Raw genomic sequence first — 20,974 nt, forward strand, 5'->3', positions numbered from 1 at the left:
ATTAAATGATCCAGCAGACAATTCTTAATCCATGCAACGAGCTTGAACGTAAGCTGTTCTCCTTAACAATCCCCCTTGCGTGCAGAATTTAAGCCAGTGTCTGCTCTGTGGGGTGATGTATTAACATTAAAACCAGTATGGGGGTTGTAAGCCTTCAAGCATCAGCCACTGCAGCAGTGACTAAGTGGAAACAAGAAACCGCCAGGACTTTTCATCTCAGAATATTGAATAACCTTTATTGAAAATATAAAAGATCTACAAAGCCACTGATACTCAGCATGGAAGAGTTCATTAAACTGTACACATGTTTTCAAAAACATCAGAATGGCAGAAAGTCAACGATGTTTTTCAAAGTCTCTTTTCCATTCTCCCATTATTTTTTTTCCGGTAGGAAAGTTCTGTGCAAGAATTGCTTTTCATGAAACAAACATTCTAAAAGCCATGAGTAAATTTATTATACTGTAAGAGGAAACTAACATTACTAGCCATTTTCCCCATTAACGGTTATTGAAGCCTCTAGAAGGAAAAGCATTGATTTGGAAATTGGAACCAAAATAATCAAAAGGAATTAGTAATTAATGCTGCTGTATCAGCCACACACAATCCTTATATTGCTGTATACCCTTCCCCACGGGGACTTCACAATATACAACAAAGTGTTTAGCATACTGATAATGCTAAATAATAGCAAAGTAACGTAACAGATTTTATTAATCTGAAATGCAGCTGCCAGAAATAACCTTATAGCTCTCCTCACGGATAAAGGAGGGATGGCTACAAAAGGTAATTTAATCCACCATATTCTTGAGGACAAATCCGAGCTCCTCAGAAGCAAACCAAGAGACATGAGCTGCCAGAACTGAATTCCTAATTTTCTGATTTGTAGCACCAAAGGGGAAACAATTATAACTGAACATAAAGAAACCAACAAAATGTGAAGTTCATCCATCCTAGCAGGCTATACTGTTGTTAAAGATTAAAAATCTTCAATGCTGAAAAGCACATAATTGTAGTTTTGGGTTTGAGTAGCCAAAGGCACTGATTTGATCCTGCATTCATTCCGGTTAAAGAGCAAGGCTTGCGCCAGAGTCCAGCGTTTCGGCCTGCCATGGCCCGTCTCCCATGGGTGCCTCTGAAGGGGACCCGGTCATTTCAACCGCTGGGGCTGAACCGTTAGGGCCGAACACACATGTGTCAAAGGATACCAATTTCTGGAGTAGAGCGCGGGGAGTTTCTCGCGGCCCACTTCTCAGAGGCACAAGTACTACGTATTTCACTAAGGAAGAGGGGGGGAGGATTATGAGAATGGGGGTGGGTGGGTTCTTTTCCCATTTGGGGAAAGGTAAAATATGCTCAGTATTTCATCTGAGGCAAAATGACACCATTAGAATTCTGATTTAGGCTTCGGAGGGAGGGAGAGAGGGAGGGAGGAAGGAAGGAAGGAAGAAAGGAAGGAAGGAAGGAAGGAAGGAAGGAAGGAAGGAAGGAAGGAAGGAAGGAAGGAAGGAAGGAAGGAAATAGTTCACAAGGCACAATATGATAAATATGAAGAGTCCCTGAGACTCTGGTTGGGTTCAAGATCTCCTTTCTCTACTTAAGTAGTTCAGAAGAATTAGGAAAATACAATACAGGCTATTTTATAGGAAATATACCTATAGGAAATAAACCAGTTGGCTAGAGAGTATATAGCTTTTTATCACTTTTTTTTTTAAAAAAGACCTTTTTCAATGCAAAGATTGGTCCATTTTTAATTATCAGCAAGCCAGACTAATTACTTCACTAAACTTAAAACTGTTTTCAGTTACAACTCTGCAATATTGCTACAAGTGGAGTAACTACATTCTAAAAGCTTGATGAATGCTAAATGAATGAGGCAATCTTAAGAGCATTTTGTTATTCTGAAAACTGCCAGCATATCCTAGAAATCACAGTATCCATACTGAAATTTAAAGCTAAACTTTCTTCCTTTCAGTTTATTGGCAACTCCACATAGAGAAACAAGACAAGACTTGAGCACGCAGGGCAGGGCTGCTTTCATTGTCCTCCCTGGGGTCAGGCAGATTCAAAATCCGCCCATAAAAATACTGAAATATTGAATGTATAACCTTCTTACGACTGGTCGCTTAGCAACCGTTCGGTTACGGTGATGGACCTATCTTGAGGCTACTTTAGGCCCAGACTTTCCAAGGGTGCCCCCTCCCTTGCAGTCACATGACCGGATTTTGGGTGCTGGGCAACACCATGGCATTTATGTCCGTTTGCAGCATCCCGTGGTCACATGACCTCTGTTTTAGGACAGCTTTGTCAAAAAGCAGCACTTTACTTCTTTTGTGATCATGGCGGCCGTCACAAAAAGGGTTGTAAAATCAGATTGGTCACATGGCAGTTGTAAGTCGAGGACTACCTGCAATCCAGTTCAAGAAACCAAGAGCTCCAGCTAAGCCTTTCTTGATCCAGAAGCTTATTTCATAGTTCCTGCCTGCAAGAGGAGACAAACCGGGACCCCCGTGGGAGGGGGAGGGGGGGTCCTTGATCAAATGCAACAATGGATGTCACACCTGAGCCCGCTAAAGGTGTGCACCTACTTGGCCTACCTGACTCCTTTCTTGCACTGAAACTTCTCAGGATTTCCCTGAGTGTAGAAGAAAGTCTGAGTCGTCAATGGTTCTAAGAAGCTGTACCTGAAACTCTGGAGAAGCAGGATGGGCGGCTGGTGCTAGAACAAATCCTGGAGACTTTCTGGTGCAGCCCTATTGCTAAAAGCCTCCATGGGCGGGGGGGGGGGTTTCTGGGTATCGGAAGCCCATCCTGCCCGGCCGTCTGACCTACCGAAGCCACCGGGAGGGAGGACACTGCTAGAGTGTAGCTAATAGCTGGAATGAGCTACTACAAAACAAGGAAAGCTGGTCCATCACTGCACATAACCTGATTAACAGGGCCAGCTTTCCTACTTCTTCTTTTAAACAACAACCACGCACATTTTTTAGTAGATCAACGTCATATTCTCCCTGTCTCGAAACGACCAAAAGGAGCCTACTGCAGCAGTCTTTGCAAACTATTTTTTAAAAATGGCAATCTACTTTAAAAGCTTCATCTTTTCCTTTTCAAAGAATCCAAAGAAGCTGCGAGGGAGGCAATACACACACACACAAAAGGGGATTTGAATTAGTTACACCTGCCGAGGTCTGCAGGGATAAAAGTCTGGTGCCCAGTCATTTGCCAAGCCACATTTTTAAACGTTATACAAATTTGTTAATTCCCTGCTGTGTCCCTTTGTATTTTAACATCTAGAACAATTTATCAAAATGGGTCCAAGTAATTTATTCAAAAGAGGAACTTCTAAACTTCTGGGAGAGATCAACCAAGCCCCCCAATAAGTAGCGGCTTGTGTAGTGGGCACGGGAAGAAACTGTGACCCAACCTTTTCTCTAATCTACAGGGGGAAATCCCAACCCATGATTTCTACTGCGGTATTATCCATAGCCTGGGGAGCCCCGGGGGACAGAGGCCTCTTCCCTAGGGTCGCTTTCTGAAGGGTGGCAGGTCGAGGGCCCCGGAGGGAAGGCTTCCGGGAGGGAGGAGACCCGGGCGGCAGAGACTACAGGAGCCGGGCATTGCTGCGTCTGTGAGGCCGGGCGTAGCCGCTGTCGCTTGAGCTGCCTTGCAAGCTGTCTTCTACGTCGCTGGCGCTTCCGCTGCTGTCCATTTCGACCGGGGTGAATTCCAGCCCTTCAATGTCCACCTCTGCGTGGGAAGAGAAGTTTCAGGTCGTGTATCAACTAAACACTTTATAAATATACAGCAAGCAGGACAGGTAGTCTCGACTTACATTGTCAAGGGAGACATTTGGGATGTGAATGTTGCCCCGTTTTACAACCTTTCTTGCCTCAGTTGTTAAGTGAATCATTGCAATTGATAAGTTAGTAACCTGGTTGTTAAGTGAATCTGGCTTCCCCACTGACTTTGTCAGATGGTCACAAAAGGGGATCACGTGACCTTGGGACCCGGCAACGGTCATAGATATGAACCAGCTGCCAAGGCTCTGAATTTTGATCACGTGATCATGATGGGGATACGGGAAGGGTCATAAGTGTGAAAAACAGTTGTAAGTCCCTTTTTTCAGTGCCACTGTAACTTTGAATGGTCACTAAGTGAACTGTTTTAAGTCGAGGACTGCCTATATTGAAGACATCATCTCAGAACTGAATCTTCTCACCATTACGCAATGCCACCCCCTCCCCTTGTACACTTCACTATCCCTATTTTCTCTTTGTGGGGGAACCAAGGAAAAATAATTACGCTGTGGAAACTTACAGCAGGACAAACATTCCTGTTTGTACCAACATTCTGCAAATACTTTCTACAAAACCTCTACAAAGAGATGCAACTGGTGTGCAAGCTTGAAAATCTTCCAAAATTATCACCCCGGCCGCTTCCAATTCTAAGTTTTTGACAGTTACAAGCAACCTCTTAGATATAGTCCACTGAGTTCAGAGTCACCAAATGAACTAAATGAATTAAGGAGCAATGTGATCATGTATCATTAGCTATTAGCTGAGGGAGAGGGGGGCAGTTCAAGAATGAATGAATGAATGAATGAGTTTTTTAAAATATTTTAGTTCTGATATAAATATTATTTATTGGAATTTTTATTGCTTATTGTCTATTCTATCCAGCCATTTTGCACATTGAAGCCACCAAGCCTATTAATACACAGTGACCATAAACTAAAATAAAGGATCTCAAAGTTATTTATCAAGAGTCCTATTTATTTCTGATTTATTTCCATAACACTTTGATTCGAGGCTGCTAAGTGTTAACTCATTCCATTACTTCTAGGAGAAGAAAAAGACACCACAAGTGGGAAACAAGGCTACTGCATCTAATGATTTGATCCTGGTTTTTGGTTTCCCTTCCGACAAAATGCCCAGGAGAAATCCCCTGGGCATTAGGAGGGATTTGCACTTGCTACTACCTCTGATGTCCTTGTAAGGGACTTCGTAATTATTCATGATCAGCCTGCAAGTAATATCTTTGTAATCTTAAAAATCTGTAATCAAAGAGGAATTGCAGTTAAAAAGTCCCAAATCAAACAGAATAGAGCTGGAAGGGAGCTTGGAGGTCTTCTAGTCCAACCCCCTGCTCAAGCAGGAGACCCTGTACCATTTCAGACAGGTTAATAAGAAAATAATGAGATTGGGGGCACACTACATACCAATGTAATTGAAATATCCAAGTATCCAACTGCATTAGGAGAAAATCCCAAAAGCCATTCATTTAGGCACAAGTTGGTCATAGACTTGATTGGGCTAGTCCACCAAGTGGAAAATGTCACCACTGGGTGAGAAAGAGCCCCTCTGACTCACAGAACCCCTACCCCCACCCCCAATTAGTGACATAGTGTAAGCTGCCCTGAGTCTTCGGAGAAGGGCGGGATATAAATGTAAATATATTTTTTTTTAAATGTGGTTTGTGAACATTCCCATGGGGGGGACTGAAAATGTGGCCATTTTTAGTTATCTTTCAGTTCTTCCTATATTTTGCATTCTTTTTAAAAAAATGTATTACTTGCTTCGAATGTTCAAATTAATGCAGAGGAAGATGGGAATCTGGAGGATTTTTTATTTATGGGCCATGTATATCTTGACCTTGAATCTATCCGCTGGGCAGTCTGCAATAGTGAAGGCGTTTTTTGGTAGTAGCAGAATCTGTTCATTCTATCAATACACAGATTAGGACGAGGTGTCTTACTTTGGCAACTTTTAAGTCTTTAACCCCCAGAATTTCCCAGGCTGCAAAGGTTGGCTGGGGAATTCTGGGAATTACAGAATATATTACAGATTAACAGAGTTGGAAGGGACCTTGTAGGTCATCTAGTCCAACCCCCTATCCAAGCAAGAGACCCTACACCATTTCTGACAAGTTTGTACAAAAAAGTGCCCACTTGTCATAAATACCTTTAAAAGGTCAAGTCTGGTATTCATTCTGAGCAACAATAGTAACAATGCAGTAATCACTTCAGTAGGTCCTGGGATATTGTCCGACATTAACATTCTAATTGTTGCAGGATTATTTCAAATTGGATTGGAACAAGATGTTGTTTACAGCCTGAGCTGTAATTTGTTTTGCAAAAAAAGAAAAATGCTGAATCTTGATGTTTTGTACCTCTGACGTTAATGCTTCATTCTTCTCTGCAACAACCACTTTTATTTCTAACTGCTTATTAAATTTGTTTTCCAGCCCATCACAAATTGTTAATGAAATTTTCTTTTTCAAAAGGAAGTTGGATAGCTTTTAATGGCCTAAAGCTTTGCTGCTGCACGCTCTGTCCCTAACTGTGCATTGCAAGGGTGGGGGCTTTTGGAGGGGAGACTGCAGAATTCGAACCGCCTACCTTGCTCCGAATCCGTTGATATCGTTGATCCAAGGCTGTCTGTGCGGACGCGTTCCAGGCCCTGCATGGACAGCTGCTCCAACCTGCGCTTCAGGTACCGATGTTCTCGCTGCAATTGTTCTTTGATGTTCAGAGCTTTCCGGTCCTGTTCTTCCAATTTCTATGGAGCCAAAATAATGAAACCATCTGCTTAACAAAGAAAATAAACTTCTGCTCGCGTCTGATTAGCTCCTGGACTGCAGAGAAGGGTTCCTGAAGGGGACTGCAATGTCCAGACTACGACTGTCGCCACGTTAGTGACATGGCAGCTACAATCTTTTTTGCAAAGGGTGGTAAGCAAGGAAGCTGAAGACTTTTCCCAGCAGCCCCAATCGCGGGGGAGGGGGGAGAATAGGAAGAAGGGGGAGTTTCAGAGTACTTGCTCTGACTATTTTTTACAGAAATGATCCAAACAATGGGGAAAATAATCCCGATTAACCTTGTTCCCCCCAAAAGTCCCCTCTCTGACCTCAACAATAATACTTGGTTGGGTTCATGCGCACATGAAACTGTAGGATACTATAATAATCTGTCAAACAGAAGGACTCAAATGATACGGAACCATGCAAGGAAAAATATTGCAGCTTAAAAAACAATTGACCTGATGGTTCTCGAAGAGGTAGTCACAAAGAAAGGAAAAGCATTTAGTTGAGTACAAAGTGGGTGTTACAAACAACTTGTTGTGTGTCAGCGGAGATTGTAAATCAGAACAACCCTTTTTCTATTAGCTAAACTGGAGGTGTCATCATGGCAAAGGGCATCCAAGGCTCCCACGGCCTCTGCTGACAAGTCCACAAAAATCCATTTGCACTGGAGAAGAACCGGGAGAAAATTGAGCCCTTAATCCCTTCTCTCTTTCGGCCACCTTTGGCCTCACCTCCATCCCTACTAAAGTAAACGTAACTTTGGACTCCAGGGAGCCTCCAACTCTTCCTGCCAATTCTTCTCTATGGGAATATCAGGCCCTCCTGTAGATGTTCTGCATTCACGGTCATTCAAACAAGAACAAGTAAATCACAGGTTGAGTTCACCTCTAGCTGTCAATCAAGGGCTTTTAGAACCACTTGAAATAAGCCACCATGATCTGGCTGACATGTTATGTTAAGCACAAAAGAAAAAAAGAAAAAAAGGGTGTGTGTGTGTGTGTGTGTGTGCTTTTGTTTCTTAGATCTCAAAGCCACTGTCTAGAAGTCTCACTGTTGTGCTTGTGCCTATGGAAAGCAGAAACGTATATATTTTAAAATGTGACTTCTTCACATTTTATATATTCCAAGTTGTGGGCGCACGCTACACCAATAGATAGCCCATAGGTGGCAAAGCACAGGATGCTCTAGAACAGCAGTCACCAACTGGTAGTCCGTGAGAAAATTTTGGTGGTCCGCAGAAAAATTATTTGCATTTTCTATATTGCACCAAATCAGGGGTCCTCAAACTACGGCCCTTGGGACAGATACGTGCAATGAACATTTGTGTTGCTGCAGAGAATCTCCCTCTTTGGCGTCTTCTTGTGCGGGTCAGAGGGGGGCAGAAATTCCGACTTGGGGTCTGCTTCAGCCTCCTGGTGGCGAACAGCCGGAGGGACTGCATCATGGCTTGGAACTGGCTGACCATCTCAGCCTGCTGCGCCTCCAGGCACCGGCATCTGGCCTTGCATTCCTGCAGCTCTTCCCTCGGCTTGGAAAGCCTATGCTCCTAGTCCTCAGTGAGGTGCTTCTGCTGAGCCTCCTTCTCGGTCAGTTCCAATTTGAACTGAGCCAGCTCTTTTGCCAACTTTTTCTCATGGTGGCTGCTTAGCTCCAGCAACTGCTTCCTGTTAGGGCCCTAAGCAGGCCGGGCGGGTAGGCAAAGTGTAGCAAGAGGCTGGCAAGGCGCCCGTTGATGTGAGTGATATCGAGTTGGCCACACCCGAGTCACATGACCACCTTGCCACACCCACCCAGCCGGTCATTAGGCAGATCATATTAGTGATCCACAGTATTTAAAATTATGGATTTAGTGGTCCCTGAGGTCGGAAAGGTTGGGGATCCCTGGTCTAGAAAGCTTCTCTTGTGAGGTTTGTTTGTGGCCCAACAGTAAAAGCATCAGCTTCTGTGACCTTAGAGCAACACTCTGCTTGTTTCTTAAGGGTATGGACAGCTGTGGCATAAAGTCTCCAGAGTATTTTGGGGAACTGAGAAGATAAATAACTTCAGGACATTATTTATAAAGGAGATCATGCGATTTCTGAGTTATTTCAGCAACATTTTCTGAAGCTGGAAAAAAATATAATTTGAGTCAAAGTCTGAAATGAAGGAGACCAGTAGTCAAGGTTGGAATTTACCTTTGTTTTCATATACTACCGTAAGGCCATATTCAGCATTTATCCTGAACGCAAAAAGGGCATGAAGAGGTAATAAATAAAATTGTGTCATATTATATTACACTGTGATTTTAGGTGCCCTGAGTAGCGGATTGTTAAGCTGACCGGGTCCCTACAAAGCAGAATTTTCACCATGATTTAGGCTAAGGCTGAAACAAAGTAAACTTCTTCCTGGTCTACCTTAATATGCATCTTGGCTCTTTTCAGCAGGCTGAGGGTGGTGTGCCTGGTGCTCTCAGCTCCTAAAGGCACCAGCTGCTTTAACTCCTCTAAATAGAGCCGCAGCTTCGCTCGCCTGAAATGAACAAAAAGGAGAGATTTGCTTTAGTCTCATTAGCATTCAGAATCTGCCCTACTTTCAACACAACTTTAATTGCAAATAAATAAAACAAATTTCACTAGCATTTATGCCTCACGGCTACTACCTACAAGAGATCCCCTCTGATATTTCAGGTAACGTGTAAACAAACTCTTCATGTTCAATTCACCAAATACATTAAAACCATAAGTGCCGAATAAGATCCACACAACAGTGTATCAATCCACGCAAACTGCATTATTACAGTGTGGTATCTGGATACGGTTTGTCGACATTAAAGGCGAAGTCAACAATGGAAGGTGCCCTGGGCCAAGCACGATTCCTGGTGATGGGATTCCTGAAGCTTCCTTGGAAGTGATCTGCTGTTTCTTTCTTCCAACATGCTCTTAAAGCTAAATGATAGCCTAGCAATATCAAGTATTTTAATTATTGATACATAAAGTTCCTCCTTTTTCTAACTTTTAGCAATATTCTCTTTGAGGCAGGGAAAATAAAAGTATCTCCAACCTTTCCTCCAAACCACGCATCCTATTAAATCTCCTACTTTCTTCCCTCCATCTCCCAGGCAAAATCTGTCCATGGAAACCTTTGGCCTTTGGATAGTTTTAGCTATGCTGTTCCACAGCTTTCTAAGATCTACAAAGGACAGCTGAGGTGTGCCACAGTGGACTGAAATATGCACAATATTCTATCATAAACGTTGTATTAATTCATTAATTCATTCAGGCACTTCCTAATGGGAATTTTCTTTCCTCACTGACTGAATCAAAAAGCTATGGTTTTTTTTTCCTTTTTGCACACTGAACAGTCTTCACCATGTTCATTCACCAAGGCCCAATCAAAGAGTTCCATTTGGAGGAAGGAGAAAGACTTTGCCATTTAGATCAACACAAAATAATGCAGGAATCCATCAGCATTCCCCCAGCATTATTACTGTTTATTTGCTCACTTGTAATGAAAGATGGCACAAAAAAACAGAGTTATTGGTTAAAAAAACCCCTACTGGTTGGATACAGAAAATCTTTCCAGCACTATCCTAAAAAGTGTTACTTGGGGTCCCTCAAATCTTCCATTGGCTCTGCTTGCAAACAGTAAAGCCCTCCTGGCTGCTCTCTGGGTATGTTCAAATGTGCTTAATGAGAGCTTTTAAAAGCTTGAGACCAAGTTACTGGAAAAACCAGAAAAGCCATTCCTTCCATCTAAGTCTGCCTGTCCTTTAAACTCAGTTAATCTTAAAGCGAAACGAAGCAACTAACTAGAGTATAGTTTATGTTTTTCTCCAGTACAAATATTTGTGTGATTTAAAAACAGTCGGTAGAAAGATTCTGAAACTTGACTTTTACGTTCACCAGGATATCCTGGAGTCTTGTGGGGAACTAATATAAAAATTCTTATGTGACAAAGTCCTTGGGTATAAGGCCAGTGACTGGTCTGGTTAGTTTAACAATAATGCAGAGAACAGCAGGTGCCTTTCTAGGCCCAGCGGTGGCTAAGAGAAGAATCCATCCCTGGGTATGAAGTGAGGGTGGAACCCGGTTGTTTTGATAACCAGAGGTATCCACCTCTGGAAGAGATGGCTGCCTCCTTTATCTTCCCTCTGGTGTTTCTTCCCAGTCCAAGACTGAGGGCCGGGAGCCATGCAGTGCTGGGCTTCAGACTTGGTTCCTGTCCAAAGGCTCCTGGATGCAGCTGCCTATTTTGCTAGGATTGGGTGGCTACCATGCATCCCTGGAAAATGCTACTGCTGTTGCAGTTGCTGCACTGAAAGTTCAAGCCCAAGTTACAATTCACCCCTCGCTTGCTCCAGAGCACCACACTCTGGAAAGCAATTCCCAGGGATGCAGTCCTGACTCAAGGAAATGGAAGTTGGGGACGGGTCTTCTCTTCCCTTTCTTTTCAACATTTACAACATGGAGATTTACAGAGCAGCAGATACATGGGGTCTGTGGTCTGCTTCACCAGGTGATCCCCAAAGACAAATTTTTAAATGTGGGACTGGAAACAAAATTGGAATAATTCTTTCAAATTTGCAATATACATATTTCTCAATAGCTTCCTCAGTTAATTATGCCTTCTAATTAAGAGTAAGTGATGAAATTTGTAACTGCTAATCTGCCTAAGGGAAAGGATTGCTTCATCCTTTTCCCTCGAGCATCTTCCAAGAAGAAAAAAGAGGCCTTTAAATTATCTCACTGTGTGGGCAAAAAGCAGTCACTACTTGGAAATGGAGCCAAGCGAGGCGTGTTTGGAAAACAGAGTTTAATCCATGCTCTCAGCTTATGAAAACTGACATTCTGCAGTATCTTCTTTAGTCATTTTATTTCATAAACTTACATGGCCACCCACTTGTCAAGTGACGCTGGGCAGCTAACAAGCACTACAAATGTTCCCAAACTAGGAAAATGACAAAATAAAAAAAATATATAATAAATTTTAATACAGGACCCAATTTGGGTCAGTCACTGGCACCGGAGGTTTAGTTTTCTGAGCTTTTGGACTCGTGCTGGAGCCCATCCTCAGGAAACGGAGTGTGGTGGGCTTTGGGCTATTCTGTATGTGGCATTTATATTGGCACCTGGTTTTGTGTGTGACTTTTTAGAGGTTGATTGGGGTGTGTTGATGGCTGGTCGTGCCATTGGCCCTCACCTCCCAAATACTTGATAAGCTGATGGTAAATCAGCACTCCTGAATTTTAATACAGTGCAGCATACATTCATTATTAAAAGTGATGTCTTTTTGTTGCATGGCCCGAGAGCTGAACCTACAACATCTTACTCAGCTTATTATTTTTGCCAAAATGAGTTTTCCTTTTTTAATGAATTATCCAAGTCTTTAGCAGCAGCTAGCCAAAATTTCAGCTTTTTATTGAAAACTATATTTATCCGATGCGATCAGCAAAAGATGGTGAGAAGCACATGAATAAGCAGCAACCTAAAAAGACCCTTGTGTGGAACCCTAATCCTTGTTGTGGATTAGGGCACACAGGTTCTTCGAGGGAGGCTTTGTGCAGAAAAGGCATACATCTTTTTCCAGATTTACAAGGCTGCTATGTACACATCTATTCCAGGATCTGTCTGCACATTCAGGTGCAGAGGCAGCAAAAAGCATTTTGCAAAGCAGTCATGAAAAAGCCCCCCAAAATAAATGCCATAATCATTCGTAGAGTGCATTTCTTACATCAACCTCTGTTTTCCAAAACTCCGACCCCATTCCATTCTTTCAAGGGGTCGTACCACCGTTAAACTTGGCAGACCACCAAATTCTTCTTTTAACTTTCTAGGGATGGGAAGTTGTTTTCATTTTTCTCTTCTAGCTTAATAGTGTGCTTAATTCTTTTAAAATTGCTTAAATTCATTTAATCCTATTTGCAGAAGAATCATGTGTCCATAAGCAGTTACAATTCCTTAAAATGAAATTAGAATTTATTAAACATAATTTTATTTGGAATCAAAATATAAATCACACAGAGTTTTAATATAACTGTTTTAAAACACATTCCTAAAAACTTCCAAATTTACTGCAAACTGATGAAATATGTAGGTATAAAATTACCCCCTTAAGAATGGTATGTATAAATATGCAAATGAGTAAAACTTGCATAAATTTAACTCATTGATTTTTAATAATTAAAAAAGCTTCATTCATATATTCTATCAATATGCAAATGAGTAATTATTCATCAATACCACATTTGAATTGCCATCTCTGTATATTAATACCTCTATCAATTCTGTTATTACTTACCTATGTTTTTCTAATTCATTATGTGAGGATCTATTAAAAACAGAAAATACGATATTTTAAAATATTATGTATCAACTCAAATAGAAACATTTGTTTTAAAAGTTCCTAATAGGGGCTATTTTTAAAGAACATCTCAGTACACAAAGACCACCATTTCTCTGTTTCCCTCAGGTTTAAGACAGTTTTAAGATCAACCCTGAATCAGATTAAATTTCTGTAATATCTCAAACTGAAATTTGGTTGTGGAGACGTAATCGAAAACTCAGTCACAGGACTAACTGAAGGTTAAATGATGTGGACCATGGCAGAAAACAATTGCCTTAATTGGTATGTTTTTCCTCCTGCTGACAAACCTTATTTGACACTCCCAGCCTATCCCGGGGAAGGAAGCCATCTCATGGGCCCTTCAGAATAAACTGACGTTGCCTCATCCTTACTACGCGAGAAAAAATATTCCCAGGAATAAAAGTGTAATTACCACTGGGCCAGCAGTATTACAGCACGTGTACTGCAAAAATACCACATACGTTCAACCCTGGTAGAGTGCAGTCGATGTACCACTTGGCAGCGAATAGCCATGATTTCATAGGCCAACACCAAATAACAGATGGAGCCAAAGGCAAAAATGCCACTGTACGCTAAAGGCTGGTGGCTTAATCACATGACACTATCACATTAATCACATTATCATTTCTTAGGTTGTGACTGTACCTGATATGCAAGGCTAATAGTGGACTCAATTTAGTATGCCCAGGGGATTGCCACACCCGTATGCATTGTGGAAGACTTTACTCTGCCTACTATGCATCTCATGGGGGGGGGAGCGGGGGGGGGAGGAAACTGCAACTGTTCTCCACAGAACTCGCATAGCAGCTGTAGATAAAACTCTGGTTTCACACCCTACACGATACCTGGTTTTAACATACCATGTTTTATTCAGTGCAGTTAAGCAACCCTTCACTATTTTCAGAACGGAGAAATCAGAACAAGACGGAGAACTGAGTCAGGGATTACCACGTCCTCATCCTTGAAATCTCCAAATCTAATTCAGGGCAGCAGATCGAGGGAAATGGAGCAGGCCAGCCCTGGGCCAGCTGGATCAGGCCACAATCCTAGAAAAGAGGGTCCCCAACAGCGGGACAGGGAGCCCCTGGCCGAAATTCCCACTGCGGTGCCTTGTCCCGAGCTGGCCCAGCACTGCAACAGAGGCATCGGCTTCTTCGGATCAGTTCTGAAGGTGGTTTTTCCTCCTTCCACCGAAGGTCCTTCGGGGCTGGCTCTGCTTCCTGCCTCTTTACTCCTCAGAGCCCAGGCCTGATTAGGGCCTCCCTGGGCCTGCGATACCAGACTTTCCCCGGGTTTGTTGTTCCGTTGGCCTAATAATGAGTGTGGCCACTGCAGCAAAAGCTTCATTTTGCAACATTTGCCCTTTTGCCCTTTGTTTTTTCCCTGCAAGGGACCTGCTTGGATCATGCAAGACCTCACCGCCTCTGGGCTTTGTCCCTGGACGGCCACCTTTCCTTGGCCTTTCCAGGCTTCCCGACAGGCTCCTGTCACAACCTCCCCCTTCCTTTGCCCGAGCAGGAGGAAAGGGGCCTGGGCTTCAAGGGCCAAAGCCGCCCCCTGAGCAGCCAGAGAAGGGGGCGCGGAGGCGACTGCAGCTGGCCCACCTCGGAAGCGGGTGGGAGGCCCCAGGCAAAGCTGCTCTTCTTCTTCCCTTCTCCGTCCCGGCCGGAGCAAAAGGAGAGCGGGAGAGCAGCCCTTCCTTCCTTCCTGCACCGCTCAGCCTCGGAGACGCTTCCTGGACCAGGAGGGGGAAGAAGAGCCGCCGGGACCACCGGGATGCCCGAGGACTCCCCTCCCCCCGGGGGCATTCTGGGAGCTGAAGTCCGCTGCCCTCGAGGGCCCCCCCGCTTCCTCCTCCGCCCGGGAGGCTCCCGAAGCAGCAGCCAGCCAGCCTCCCTCCCTCCCTCCTTCCTCCCGGGAGGGCCCGGGGCCGGGCGACGTGGCGGAGGCGGCGCTGGGAGGGAGCCCCGCGGAGGGGAAGATGGCGGCGGCCTCCCCGCTTCCCCAGCCCCCCCCCATCCCACAGGGCCACTCACCGGCTGCCGGGGGCCTTCCTGGCGGCGCTCCTCCTCCGGGCACAGGCCCGCTCGAAGGGCAGCGCGGAGGCGTAGCCGTGCTCGGCCTCTGCGGGGAGAAAGCGCCGCGTCAGAGAGGCCCGGAGCCCGCCCGCCCGCCCGCTCTCCCCGCCCGCTCACCCCGCCGTGCCCCCCGAGGCGCACCCCGCTCCCGCCGCTCCAGGTACTCGGCAGCCTCGAGCAGCATCAGCAGCGAGTTCCACTCCATCGCCTCAGCCGCCGCCTGCTGCTCGGGCTCCGGCCACGGGCGCGCCGCCTCCCGCCCCGGTTGGCAGGTCGCTCGCTCGACGGGCAGCCGCGCCCGCCAGTCGCCCGAGGCGGAGCCGCCGCGCAGCCAATCGCGACCGGAACGGAGACGCCGGGCCCGCCCTCGGAGGCGGACGCGCGTGGACGGCCCGGGCGCCCCGGCCGCCGATAGGCCGGCCGCTATAGCAACAACCCCGAAGCCGAAGCTTAGCAACAGCACGTGGTGGCCCGGCCCCTCGCTCGCTGACTGGCCCGGCTCGCGTATGCAAAGCAGGGCGCCTCGCGGGATTGGGCGCCGGGAGGGGCTATGCAAATGAGACCCGGGACGGCGGCCGCGATGACGTCACGAAGCCTGGGCAAAACCTCGCGCGTCGTGTGAACGCGCGTTAGGGGGGGCGGGGTAAGCGCTGTGCCCGGGACTCGAAGGCTTTGCTGCCACCGACCCCCGCAGCGGTATTTCCAAAAGCCTGACCCTTGATCCCCGTGCAGCAATTCTGCCTTTATTCGGGCAAATCCGCTTCCCCCCCCCCCCCGACATTATCACGAGCTGCTTTCTGCAGAAGGAGCAACACTTATGGTGCTCTGGAGTCCTGAAAAAGGCAAGACGGTGTTGTTGTTGTTGTAATAGTTGCAAGATACTCTCATTGGTAAGGAAGATGCGGAGATCCAGGACTCCATTGTGCAATTGCCCGGCTGCTCTGCTAGCCGAACTTCATAGAAAGCCCGCGGCACCTTCACGCCTTGCAACTGTCAAATGCCTTGAATGGCCGTAACAAATAAACCGCCCGGGGTCTTTGCCAGGATTTCCCCTCCCCCAAACACCGTTACAGGGAAAAGAGAGGTAGCCTGACGGATGGGTTGCTTGAAGCCGAGGACTGGTGTATCCATAAAATGGCCTTGAACATGAAGGTTGGGCTTATGCGGGTTTGAATCTGGGCCCGGAATGGAGTGGAAATACTGTTGCTAGTGCAGCCTTTATTGTCACTGTACATCATGTATACAACGAAATTGGTTAAGAATTGGACACACAATTGAACAAAACCAGCCGAGTCCTTGCTGCCGGTTGAGCTTGGTTGCTTTCTTGCAGCCCATTTCAGTACCCAGCTAGGCTGGCAAACTCAGAAGACCAGAACCAGCTGCATTTCTGGAAAGTTCTGGGTGGGTAGGAGGGCAATGGAAGAGAATCATGATGCAACTGAGCCTGAGTCTCTTTCTCTGGCTCCCCCCCCCTCTCTCCCTCAATTGCTGCCTCCTTCAACCACCCAGGATGGTTCCTTCTGGCACTTGGGACCTGTCTTTTTTTTTAGCCAGAAATGAGGATAAAGAAAGGAGGACTTGGAAGCCAGCACTGCTGCTGCTGCTGCTGCTGCATCGGTTGGTTGGATGCTCGTGCCATCTAGCAGCCTGCCCTTTAATCAACACGATACGGGATCATTTTCTCAAATCCTTTGCTGATGTTAAGATATCCGATGGCAACTAATGTTTTCATGATCAACTAAGGAAATCGCTCCAAATGATTAAAGATCGATGTGGCAAGATTTGTCCTTGACAGATCCATGCTAGAAACATCTAGGAACCGTATTGCTCCAGATCGACCGCTTTATGATCCGCTCCAGAATCTTCCAAGTTATAGTTTTTTAATACTGATTTGTATGTTAGTTTGAGGGATCTTCCTTTTCCTTTTTTTCTTTTTGCAAACAGATGTCTTCCCCCGCTCGCCTTCTGTCACTTGGCACTTGCCAGTTCTGCAGGATTCCCAGTGACTAAGCAGCAGGATCCTTTGGTATCCTCGGACGCAGCTTACTTAGTTCGGAGATTCCCCCAGCATCTTTCCCTCTGCCTTTTGCCATCACCTGGGGAAGCGCATGGGGGCTTGTTAGAGAAGATGGAACCAGAGCAAGACCGAGGAAGCGCTGCCTCTGCCTTGAGAGCCCTTCGCATGATTGCCTTCTCTCTCAAGTGGTTGGTCTACTTAATACTCTTCCTTCTGAACATGTCGAGGCGCTCTATGAGTGACGTTCTTGGCAGTCTTTGCTTCCTGTCCTCAATTCATTTTGGGTTTCTATTTCCTGTCACCAGATCTAAAGTTCTTGGCTATCTGCATGCGTCCTTGGTGACCTGGCCCTTGTACCCTTTTGTCGTGTCCCACTCCTCCGCTGACGGCCGGGTCAGGGAAATCCAAATCAGGCGTGCCTCTGCAGCTCTGCCAAAGTCCTAGCAAAGTTCTCAAGGCAGGCAGGAGACCAGAAAGTGACTTCAGCAATATAAGGTAGACTTTGCCTGACTCAGAGAATGCCAGAAAGCAGATCCTTTATATAGGCCATGGGGTGTGGCTCCATGACTCAGCACTTATCCAGGCCTGTCCCTCCCTTCCTTATGTTGACGCCACCTATCAATTCTCCTGAAGCGAGGGTCACTCCAGTCTCCAGCTGTTGGTAATTGACCTTCCTCAGGCTCACATGCTGTGGAGGAGGGGGAGAGGTCTAGTTGCTCCATTTGCCTGGGCATGGAGCCAGGGCTGGAGGCTGGAAGCACTTCTTCTTCCTCGGCCTGTCTGGGCATGGTGCCAGGGCTGGGGCCTGGAGGCATGCTAGGACATTCCACAGCATCCAGAAGGAGATAAGACGGGCCCGGCTGCGGGGAAAGCGGACGAGACACAACACCTTTTCTATTATTTTGCTCACTTGAAGATGCCTGGGCTAGATGAAAAGCACCGATCCTCCTGCGTCTTCCTGTATCCCCTGACAAAGTTTATCCCTAAGACAACTGGGAATTTCCCCGGAAAGACCCTGCTTGCAAACTTCCCCAGGCCATTCATTTTAGATTTCTTTTTCTGGTTCTCCTCCTCCTCCTCTATTCCTTCTGTACCTTTGGAACCAACAGTATCCTTCAGCATTCTTCATTATATTTCAGTCACCCTAATGGGTCTCCATTACAAATACTGAAGACCTAATATGAAGCTCTCAGCAGGGCTGTTGGGTTGTCCTAAGATCATTGTGTTGGGAGATTTCAGCTCAATGGTGGGAGCGTTTAATCAGGTATGGCTTAGGATGGCATAATCTGAACATTCTCATTATCTGGCTCTGCATGAAGACAAACACAGAGCTTTGTGGCTGGCTCGGAATGGGCCCTCCGGCCCAGTGTAGGCTTGCAAACCAGTCTTCTTCCTAGACAGGAGATGAGTTCATCCCAGGGACCTGGCCTCATTGTACAGTCCAGACTCCAGCTTCCTACAAGTATTGTTTCCTCTGCCTCTGATTGGATACACCTACAGTTGACTGAAAGACCGGAGTCTTTGTGACCACTTCATTTAATGACCATGTTGCCAGTCCCCATTGTGTTCACTAAACAAGGACTATCTATATGTCACATTTGGGATAGTTGCTGAAACTTCTGAACCCTTCACGTCTATAATTACTTTGTTTCTACATCAGTTATTATTATAATAATAATATTTTAATTTGTATACTGCCCTTCTCACGAAGGACTCAGGGCGGTTTACAGCCACAATAAAATACAAAAAACAACACATACAATGCTAAAAACAACCATTAAAAAACTTATTCAGTTGGCCCCATTTAAAATACAGTATCAACCCTGCAAAATTTATAAAAATTTAAAACCCATAAAATCAATTAAAAATTTTAAAAATTCAAGCCAGTCAGTCCAGCAAGAAAAGATGCAGCTTTTGTTTGTGCTAATATATTTCTGCCGCTCTAGATGGCTTTCAGAGAATGGGGTCAGCTCGGAGGGTTTCTTAATGGCTTGTCTTGCAAGGTCAGGTGAGATCCCGCCACTCTGGAGTCTTTCCCCCCTTTTTTAGACTGAGTTCTGCAGCTTTCCTTTGCTTTCCCCCATGCGTATCCAGGTCAATTTCGGGAGCTCTCCAGAGGGTTCCCATAGCAGAGCCCTAATGCTAAATAAACTGGCTGCCGTTGGCAGAGGGTGAGCTTTGAACCGTAGTAGACATTCCACTGGGAGCGTTGGGTCTTTTTCCAGGCTGACCTTTGACGGCTCCTTTCCAGTGGTTAGGAAGTGCCCTCTAATCCCAGCCATTTCAGGTGGTGCCCCAACGTGGTTTGCAAACTGGTTTTAGGGAGGGGTTTTTTCTCCCCAAGAAGAAAGCTTGAGGATGTAAACATGTTGCTTCATTGCTTAAAAGAGTTCTTGCTACCCCAAGTATTCTCAACACCTGGGAAAACATCTTGGTCTCTTGCTATATGATTTTGCCTTTATTTTCTTAGGAAGGATTATAGACTTTATTAAAAATAAATAAACTGCCTCCGATTAGATCAGGGTGTTATTCAAACTTATTAATTTATGATGCAAGTTGAATTTTAGGTCAGCTGTGGAGATGGTTACTAGTATCACATTTTTGGAAGCAGGTTAGCTTGGTCTCTCAACAGCAAGACACTGGTGAAGTGTATACACACACACACACACACACACACACACACGTTTTGCCAAGAAAACTTCAGGTCGAGGATGAATCCAGGCAGTTGCCAGGAGCCAACAAGGCATCAAACATACATACATAATATCTATCTATCTATCTATCTATCTATCTATCTATCTATCTATCTATCTATCTATCTATCTATCTATCTATCTATAAAAACAGATCATGGCTGCAGATTTATTTGAATTTATCCTCTTCTTGAAGGACTCAACTATATTTACCACCTAAATCTCTTTAAAAGGCAACACTTCTGAGGTGTTCTGGCAACCTTTTGTATCTCTTCTGTGTCTTGTTTTTAATCACTTTAACTACATGCACATAAAATAACCATGCAATTTTTTTTCAATACAGAAGTTGGTGTTTTTTTCTTTACACTAGTTAAGCCTACAGCATGTGCTTTTCAAAGGACCTAAAGAGAAGTTTTAACCGAGACAGCTATGCTGTGGAGAATATTTCTGCATTTGCAAGATCTTAACGTAAAGTCTTTAACAAGGTAGAGTTTCCTGAAGAATATTGGCTAAAACAAAACCCTCCCAGAATAACAAAGCAAACCTTTTTTTAAAACAAGATCACACAGAAAGATTAGAAAAATTATATACACTGTTTATTTAGCTAACTATCTGTACAGGTTATATTTATTCTGTGATTTGGAAAGTCATTGAATAATAAAAAAAAGTTAATGTTTGTAATAGAAGATGCTTCTGTTTTAGAAAGTAAAGCATTTAAATTACCCACTTCCAACTTCTTTAAGATACAATATACTTATTCATATTCTATTCGATTGAAAATGTCTGTACTCAAAATTCACAGCTGATTATTTTACATATGTGTTTTTCACTTAACTAGGATACCACTATATGGATTAGGATAAAATCTGATGCCACTTATTTTCTAATGCTTACAAACATTGATTTCAATTCTTTAAAATTAATTTATCTCTGTAAAGAATGGAGATATAAGATTTTTAAAACAGTATGAGTCTAATATTAAATAGATCAATTCAGAACAAAGTCTGGATTCTGCAAAACTTTTAGTATTTGATTTTCTAAATATAAATATTTTAAACAGAAAGATGTATAAACAAACCTCATTTAAAAATTACCTGGGTTCCCTGAACAATATAATTTTTTTTATCTTATTTATGATACAATATATACTAGATGTAAAATACAAACTTCACAACTTCTTCATGCCTGGCAAAAATGCACAACAATCAATTTATAGAAAAGGCATGTCTTTCTGTAACTTCACAGTAACACACACACTGCTCCAA

The 20,974-nt window shown here is 44.6% G+C and overlaps 1 protein-coding gene across 1 annotated transcript; it reads right to left on the reverse strand.

The window, feature by feature from the left end:
* Positions 1–208: 208 nt before the first annotated feature.
* Positions 209–15,358, reverse strand: MXD4 (MAX dimerization protein 4). Its single transcript, XM_058186001.1, has 6 exons — positions 15,141–15,358; positions 14,958–15,045; positions 12,856–12,885; positions 8,973–9,087; positions 6,395–6,554; positions 209–3,744 (listed from the first exon to the last, which is right to left on the reverse strand). The coding sequence occupies exons 1-6, from the start codon at positions 15,202–15,204 to the stop codon at positions 3,599–3,601; spliced, it is 603 nt and encodes a 200-aa protein (XP_058041984.1). The 5' UTR covers positions 15,205–15,358; the 3' UTR covers positions 209–3,598.
* Positions 15,359–20,974: the final 5,616 nt, after the last annotated feature.

Source organism: Ahaetulla prasina, chromosome 5 (genome assembly GCF_028640845.1).
Source record: "Ahaetulla prasina isolate Xishuangbanna chromosome 5, ASM2864084v1, whole genome shotgun sequence".
NCBI lineage: Eukaryota > Metazoa > Chordata > Lepidosauria > Squamata > Colubridae > Ahaetulla > Ahaetulla prasina.